At 56.9% G+C, this 8,363-nt stretch overlaps 1 protein-coding gene across 3 annotated transcripts; it reads left to right on the top strand.

The window, feature by feature from the left end:
* Positions 1-13: 13 nt before the first annotated feature.
* On the top strand, positions 14-7,208 carry ENTR1 (endosome associated trafficking regulator 1). Of its 3 annotated transcripts, none has more exons than XM_059926054.1 (10): positions 14-279; positions 366-515; positions 1,252-1,320; positions 2,096-2,208; positions 2,504-2,911; positions 3,443-3,516; positions 4,383-4,494; positions 4,812-4,874; positions 5,253-5,449; positions 6,186-7,208. In XM_059926054.1, the coding sequence occupies exons 1-10, from the start codon at positions 210-212 to the stop codon at positions 6,208-6,210; spliced, it is 1,281 nt and encodes a 426-aa protein (XP_059782037.1). In that variant the 5' UTR covers positions 14-209; the 3' UTR covers positions 6,211-7,208. The 3 variants fall into 3 exon arrangements, with proteins under 3 accessions (XP_059782037.1, XP_059782035.1, XP_059782036.1); XM_059926052.1 differs by having other exon boundaries at positions 15-279; positions 6,182-7,208; XM_059926053.1 differs by having other exon boundaries at positions 17-279; positions 5,310-5,449; positions 6,182-7,208.
* The last annotated feature ends 1,155 nt before the right edge of the window (positions 7,209-8,363 follow it).

Here is an 8,363-nt window from a genome sequence, read left to right as displayed (position 1 = left end):
CCGGGGCCCCCCGCCCCCCCGGCGCCGGCCCGAGGCGTTCAGGCTTGCGCTTCCGGTGCGCGGAGCAGAAGCAGCGGCCAGAGGTTCGGAGCAGTGGCCGAGCGGCGGGCGACGGGGGTGGCCGACTTGGTCCGCGGTCGGGACGAAGTCGGAGCCATGGAGCCGCAGCTGCCGGGCTAGGGAGAGCTGGCGCTGCGGGGCCCGCGGCGATGGCGGGCTACGCGCGCCGCCCCGGCGTCACCCCGTTGTCCCGGCCCCGGAGCCTCGTCATTCCGGACGGTGAGCGGGCGGGGGGCGGGCGGGCGTCCGCGCTGAGGTCCAGGTGAGGCGGGCGCGCGGTGAAGTCGCTCTTGTTGTTATTACAGCTCCCGCGTTCTATGAGCGCCGGTCTTGTCTCCCCCAGCTAGACTGTGAGCGCCCCCAAGCCAGGGACCTGGAGTCCCAGTTCTTCGGCATTCGGCCGACGTTTATGTGCTATGTGCCCAGTCCGGTGCTAGCTTCCGTGGGAGACACAGGTGAGAGACGAGCCTCAGGGACTCCCGGTGCCGGCACTACCTGTAGGTCCCGCGCGATAGCGCAACTCACCCCCGGCCCAACGGTGACCACTAGCCCCACCGTGCGCCGGGCGCTGGGAGTAGGAAACGCAAGTGGATGGGAGTCCCGCTCCCTGGAGCTCACAGTCTCCTCTTGGAGAACCCCCTGCCCCCACAGCCAGACAGTTCCAGTACACCATGGCAAATGCCGGCATAGAAGTAGGCCCAGTGGCAACACAGGAAACCACCTGGCTCTTTCAGGTGGGAGGATGAGGGAATCTTCATCCAGTAGGCCAGGGTGGGAAACCAGGTGTAGCCATCCTCTGGTCGCTGCAGCTGGGCAGAGGCCATCTTTAGTTCATCCTAATTCTCCCCAAGCGGCTACACCGCCTGGGGTCCAGGGTGTTCAGGGAGCGTTTAGGTGATTCTGTCAGGGTCTGAGAGCCAATGACAACCCACGAGGGCATTCAGGAGGCACCATAAGACGGAGGACGTGCGCCTGCCCCACGGGGCATCAAACCTATCGGGAGCTTTTTCAGAATCACAGATGCCAGGGCCCATGGACGTCAGACCATCTCCAGGGGCAGGAGCCCGGGGGCTTGTGCTCTGAAAGTTGCCCAGGCCGTAAGAACCACTGCAATAGAGACCGCATGTCAAAAAAAGTTGTGGTCATAAAGGCTTCCCATGATCACGGTGGGGTGATGATGTCTCTTTGCAGATTTTGCCTATGGAAAGGGGAAAGGCACTAAGCAAGGTCCATCAGGAGCCCAGAACACGCACTTTGGAGGTACAGTAGTTCAGTAATCCTTTCTTTTTCTCTCCGTCCATGTCTCCACGTGCCAGGCACGTGCCCAGCGGCAGGGCTGTCAGTCTGACAGCATATAACTAGTACACCTGGAGCCCGAAAGAGCAGGTGGGGGTGGAGCCCCACAGTCGATCCTGACCCGCGGGTGGAGGGAAAGTGGGCACAGGGGCAGGAGAACCTGGGCATGAGGAATGGCAGGGGGTGGGAAGTCACACCTGAGGGGTCTGAGGAGACAGTGGGGCCAGGGTTACAGGAGCCAACTTCATACAGGGTTGGCACCTGGGCTTGGATCACTGGTGGGCCAAAAGGGCCGCAGGGTGGCTGGTTGGGTACCGGGAGAGTGGGAAAGAGAAGGGAAAGCTGGAGAGTGAGTGGGGAAAAGGCTGGAGGCGGAGCAGTGGTTCCTCACATGGCTGCACGTGCGCTCTGCCAGCCTCCGGCATAGGCTGCGGCCCAAGCCCTTTGCATGGGAGTGGAGGCGCGTGGCAGCTTTACATGTCCCCAGGTGGACCCCATGGGCAGCAAGGTATGGGGACCGAGGGGCTGGGACGAGAAGGAGAATTTAGAATGCCCGAGTTGGTCTGTTTTATCAGCTAGCTTTCTCATTTCCCAGTGTCGCTGAGATCTGGTGGAAGGACGAAGGCAGTGTTCCCCATCTTAGCTGGGGTCATGTTCAGGAAAAAGCAACGAACAGGGAAGTTCCCTTTAAGGACCTTCAGGAGACTTTTCACGTTTGTGACATCTGTTATCATTTCAGGTGAGAAACTTGGAGATCTTGAAGAGGCAAATCCATTCTCCTTTAAAGAGTTTCTGAAAAGCAAGAACCTTGGCCTGTCGAAAGAGAATACTGACAGCAGAATTTATTCAAAGGTAAACCTAAGGCGTTGTTTGCAGTGACCTTAGACAGAAAACCCTTCCGGAGGCCGTCTCTCTTCTGACGTGCAGCGTTCCCTCCCAGAAGGCTGGCCGAGGGCTGTGGGGCAAAGCGGGGCAGCCGCTGCTCCCGGCAGAGAAGCCGGGTGGCGCTCAGAGCCGTTTGGGTCCCTCCTGCCCCTCACCTTACCCGTAGCCGAGATGGGCCTTTCTTCTTGTTCCAACGCCAGACGTCTAGGAAGAAGGGCCTGCGACGGCTCCTGAGTCAGCATCGCCTCCCTGTTTTCTTCAGGAAGCCACGAGGCACTCGCTGGGACTCGACCGCAACTCCCCCACCTCCCAGACCGTGGGGTATGGCCTGGAGTATCAGCAGCCGTTTTTCGAAGACCCGACGGGGGCTGGCGACATCCTGGACGAGGACGAGGACGAGGACGAAGGGTGGGACGGGGCCTACCTGCCGTCTGCCGTGGAGCAGACCCACTCCTCCAGGGTCACCGCCAGCACGTCGCCCTGCAGCACCTATGTCTCCTTTTTCTCCAACCCGTCGGAGCTGGTGGGGCCCGAGTCTCTGCCTCCGTGCACGCTGAGCGACTCCGACTCCCGCGTCTCCCCAGCCGGGAGCCCCAGCACCGACTTCACAGTCCCCGGAGAGTCTCTGGGGGACAGGCACCTTCGGAAGCTGCAGATAAGTTACGAAGCAGTAAGTGAGGGGGGCTGTGCGTCGGCACCCTGGTCACAGCTCGTGTCTAAGCAGCATTCTTGGAGGAAGCCTGGAGCCCCCAGTGTCCCTGATGGCCTGGGGGGTGGGCTCCAAGGACAAGACAGCCTGTGGTCTGTCTGACCGGCGTGAGCATAACCGCCAAAAAGTCACGCAGAGGGCTGTGAGGGGGTGTGAACTGGAGCAGAGGGAGACGCTCAACGCGCTGCCCCTCAGAAAAGGGTCCACCCCAGCTGGTGGCTCGGGGACAGCTTGCCCGGTGTCCTGAGGGCATTTGAAAAATTATAGTCACCTAAGAAAGAGTTACAAGATCTGAGTAAGACTGGAGTCTGGGACTGTAGTAGGCCTTTAAAAAGCAGGCAATTTTGTTCTTGGTTTTTCTCTGTACGTGGACTGTAGGGTGACTCTTGCAATATTTTTGTATATCAAGAAGTTCTAGAGCCAAATAGCAGAAGCACACATCCCTGTGTAGTGAGACACTGAGTTTCTAATAAGGATTTTCTTTTTCTACAGCTGAAAGATGAAAATTCTAAGTTAAGAAGGAAGCTGACTGAGGTTCAGAGCTTCTCTGAAACTCAAACAGAAATGTACGTACGTTTTGAGTTAGGCTTGCAATTCAAATCATCTTCTGACCCTCAAAGAAACCAATGCGAAAACGATAACGAAGTATCGGAGTTGGACTGTGCCTGGGTTTGTTTTTTTTTTTTAATTTTTTTTCTATTTCTTTAATTAATTAATTAACTTATTATTTTTGGGGCTGTGTTGGGCCTTCGCCGCTGCACGCGGGCTCTCTCCAGCCGCGGCGGGCGCGCGGGCCCCCCACCGCGATGGCCTCTCCCGCCGTAGGAGCACGGGCTCCAGGGGCGCAGGCCTCAGCAGCTGCAGCACGCAGGCTCAGCAGCTACATGTGCCTGGGTTTTTATTGTTTGTTTTGTTTTGTTTTGTTTTGTTTTAGTTTATTTAATTTATTTACTTTTGGCTGCGTTGGGTCTTTGTTGCTGTGCGCCGGCTTTCTCTAGTTGCGGCGAGCGGGGGCTACTCTTCGTTGCGGTGCACGGGCTTCTCATTGCGGTGGCTTCTTTTGTTGACGAGCACGGGCTCTAGGCGCACAGGCTTCAGTAGTTGTGTGAGCGTGGGTTTTATTGCATTAAACCCTCAGCATCAGGTATGTTTCTTATGTTCTGTGTAAAAGCGTATTTGAAACAGCAAAATCAAGCCCACTTGATGACGGAGCAGCAGAGCTGTCAGACGGCCCCAGGGCACCCCTGACCCTGCACTGACTCGCATCCAGCTCTGAGGCTGTTGCCTCACAGCTGTTCCTCCCGAGGTGCATTCTGAAACCTCGGGCTCTTGTGGTTTTTATTTGATCAGTCCAATTAAAACTCCTTATAGTTTAACATTCTTAGAATTAGTCAGGGGAGTTACCAATAACCTGGGCTTTCTCCTTCACAAGGGTGAGGACGCTTGAGCGGAAGTTAGAAGCGAAAATGATCAAGGAGGAGAGGGACTATCACGACCTGGAGTCGGTGGCGCAGCAGGTGGAGCGGAATCTGGAGCGCGTGACTGTGAGCAGACAGGCTCCTGGTTCGCAGCGGGGGAGCTGGGCGGGGCCGGCCTGGCTGGACACCGTGAAGTGTCTGGTGTGTCGCTCCCTACAGGGCACCGAGTCCTGCCCCGGGGGCACGTGGGTCTGGGTGGGCCCAGGCAGGCCGGCAGTGAGCAGGGGTCCCTCACCATGGGCTGCCCAGCCACGGGGTGGGCCCGCCTGGCCGGGGCCGCCAGGTGAGGGAGAGGGACGGGGAGGGAGGGGATGCGTCCTGTGTCCATGTTACCACATCAGTGATGCCTTTTTTTTTTTCTTTTTTTGTGGGGGGAATAACAGAAACGGGCAGTAAAGGCAGAAAATCACGTCCTAAAACTGAAACAGGAAATCAGCTTGCTCCAGGTAACTAGAGAGAGGGTCTTAAACGGTTCACGTATTCGTGAATTCCAAAGAAAGGCACCAAAGAATCTCTGCTGGGGTTTCCTCCCCTCCCCCTCCTGCTCCCCCTAGCAGATGAAGCACCCAAATCAGGACAGTGTGAGCTTTCCTCCCGGGCCTCCTGGTTGTGCCCAACAAGAGTGTCGAGGGCATCACTATACAGCGGGGGGTGGCACGCGCGCACCAGAGGACATGTGAGGTACCAGGGACAGCATTAGGCCCGTGTCCTTTAGGAGGCCTGCTACCCCCCAGTTAGGAAAGGGCATCATCCCCTTGTCACCTCTACCTAGGGTGCCTTGTCTGGTGCCAGTCAGATGGCCTTTTAGCTGCTCTCCTGTTTAGCCAGGAAAAAGTCCTAACGCTGCCACACCCGCCCCCTACCCCCCACCTCGGGCCCAGGCGCAGGTCTCTAACTTCAAGCGGGAGAACGAAGCCCTGCGGTCAGGCCAGGGCGCCAGCCTGACAGTGGTGAAGCAGAACGCAGAGGTGGCCCTGCAGAACCTCCGTGTTGTCATGAACAACGCGCATGCCTCCATCAAGTGAGTGCAGGGGTTGGAGGGGGGTGCTTAGCCGATGTTTCAAGCTACAGCCTCGTGGGGTGGGGCTCAGTGATCCTGTTCACCCCGCGGTCATACGACACATCCTTGGCAAGCAGGCCCTCCGTGGTCCACGGAGGGATAACCATTCTCACCTGGGAGGCTTGAGGGTTAACGTCAGCCAGATCTGAATCACCTACGAGGCACCAAGGTTTTGAGTGAAAAAGAATAATACTTTCCCTCTTGTAAAAACACATAAACTTGAAGAAGGCCCAAGACACGCAGGGCACAGTGAGGCTCCTGGGTGGGGTCGGTCGCCATCGCTGTGATCTCTCTCCCGCGGGGCTGAGCTCAGCGGCAGCGGTGTCCAGTCACAGCCGCTGGTAGGGAAGCCAGTCGGGTGTCCAGACACAGCCGTGGGTAGGGAAGCCCGTCTCATTTAACTCCAGTCCAAAGAGTCTCTTGAGACAGAATCTAAGATTTAAAAACTGTTCACTTTTCACTCTGGAACTTCTCTGCTTTAATGCTTCCGGGTTTTTTTGGGGGGGGTGGGGGCGGGGGGCTGCGTTGTGTGGCTTGCGGGACCTTAGTTCCCGAACCAGGGAACCAACCTGTGCCCCCTGCAGTGGAAGCGGGAAGCCCAAACCACTGGACTGCCAGGGAGGTCCCAAAGCTTCTGTTATTGCCCTGGAGCAGTTGTAGAAACCATCTGTAACATCTGTGCTTTTATTTCAGGCAGCTGGTTTCTGGAGCTGAAACGTTGAATCTTGTTGCTGAAATCCTTAAATCTATAGACAGAATTTCTGAAATTAAAGATCAGGGGGAGGAGTCTTGAGAACCACGGAGGTGCTTCCAGCTCACAGCTCTGTTTACATCCTGAAACCATTACCCGACGGATTCCAACACGCCACCATGTCTCTGAATGTGCAGTCTTCACACACAGTAAAAATATCTATCACGAGATACTAACTTCATGGCCTGGAACAGTATCATTAGCCGCACGCAGGGAGGAGCAGCTCCCGTATGCGAGAGCAGCTCCTGTGCTTCGTGTCTCCCTTCTTGGCGAGCTCCCCGCTGTTTATAGACGCTCATCATCTACTGGAAGACATTTCTCTAAAAGCCGATGATTTTTTTTAGTTACTAAACGAACACAGCAATTCTGTGATGAGTGTTTTCCATTGTCATTCTAGAATATGGACTGTAAGATAAGTTCAGTTGATCGTCTTTGCTTTCGTAAGTAGAGAAAAACACTAAATGAGCCGTAATGTAAGCATGCGCCTCAAGACGGGGGCCTGTGCCTTAACTGCCAGTGCTCAGCGCCCCCTCTGGCTCACAGACCACTCCTTCAGCTTCCGGGGGGCGGGGGGCTCCTGTGCTTGGTGACCTGAGCATGGATGCCCCACGAGGTGGTTGCCATTGTCTTCCCTCAGGGACCAAGGTCAGCACAGGCATTCCACGGTGGGACACCATCTAAGTGCACTGGAAAACTGGTGTTGGCTGGAGGGTTTTGCTACGCGTTCCAGGTGGCATCTTGTACGATGACATGTAGGATTCAGGGACTTGGAGCCTAGGCAGAGCCTTCCCGGGTCAGGGCGACGTCTCCCCAGGTGCCTTTCCAATCCCTTCCTGTTGGAGGGGAGGCGTAACATGCACTAGATGCCTTTTTGGCTGTTTTCCTATGGATGTTATTTTTTTAAATAAACGTCCTTTTTGCATCCTGTTCAAATTGACAGTTTTCTTATTTAATAAATTCTAAAATTCATATGCAGTGTCCCTTTTTTCCTAATTCAGCCCGTTCTTCATGCTTGAGAATCACGCTGCTGACCGTGGCCTAATGGGTGGTTTGTGCTGATAAAAAGCCCAGGGGGTTAGGGTGGACCCACACCTGCCGCTAGGCTCGGCCGCAGACACGCGCGGCACAGCTGCGTGTCTTGGGTGGGACAGATTGCGGTCTAGCATGGGAGCATTTGAGGTCCGTGGCTGGACTTCCAAGACGTTCAAACTGCTAGGCCCTGTGATCTCAGCTACAGGTAAGAGCGTCCCAGGAGTCCCCGCTGACCCCGCCCTTCCTCTTACCCCCACCCACTACCTTGTGCTCCTGCCCGTTGGTGAAAAGTGGGTTCCGGGATCAGTTTTCAGAGCAGACTTCAGACAGGGTGGTCTAGTAGGAGAGTGTTAGAGCGAGCCTCTCTACTGCGTGCGCTCGCAACAGGCCTGGGGCTGCCAGTGAGGGTGCCTGGGCCACAGCCCTGGGTAGAGGGCACAGCATTTATTTTACAGGGACCAGATCACCGGGCTGGAGGGCTGGGGTGGGCACAGGAGGTCTGGGTGCAGCAAGGAGGGGGGTGGACACGCAGGCTTCTGTTACACTGTTCTCTGTGCCTTTGAAGTGTTCCACAGTAAAAAAAAAAAAAAAAAAAAAAACTTCAGAGAACAATTCACGATGACTTTGTTGAACACGCATCTCTGCCTGTGCATCTGGACCCCGTGGGCTCGGGTCCCGGGCTATTACGGGGGCGCTGAGTGGGCACGGGAAGGACCGGCAACCCTGTGCGCCCCTCGCTGCAGGTCCCGCTTTGAGCACCAACCCCCCACCCCCGCCCCCGCCGCCACCCCACCTGGCTCACGGGAGGGGCGCCTGCTCCTACCTCTCCCGGCACCCTCAACTCGCCTTCCAGGACTCCGCCACCGCCCCTAGGAAGACGCCCTCACTCTGGAGGTCAGGGCCCCTCCCCGCGGGGGCGCGTCGCCGGGGTGAGGCTGGTCGTCTCCGACGGGCTCGGCGCACTGGCCCCGCACGGCCCGGCCGGGACAGTCGCGAGGGCTCGGCAGGTTTTCTCCTCGGTTCCTCAACCAAAACCCTGGACACAGCTAACGGAGAAACAGCACAGACAGGCTCGGTGGCTGCGGGAGGTCC

The sequence above is a fragment of the Balaenoptera ricei genome, chromosome 6 (genome assembly GCF_028023285.1).
Source record: "Balaenoptera ricei isolate mBalRic1 chromosome 6, mBalRic1.hap2, whole genome shotgun sequence".
Classification (NCBI taxonomy): Eukaryota; Metazoa; Chordata; class Mammalia; order Artiodactyla; family Balaenopteridae; genus Balaenoptera; species Balaenoptera ricei.
This window is presented reverse-complemented; position numbering and strand designations above follow the sequence as displayed.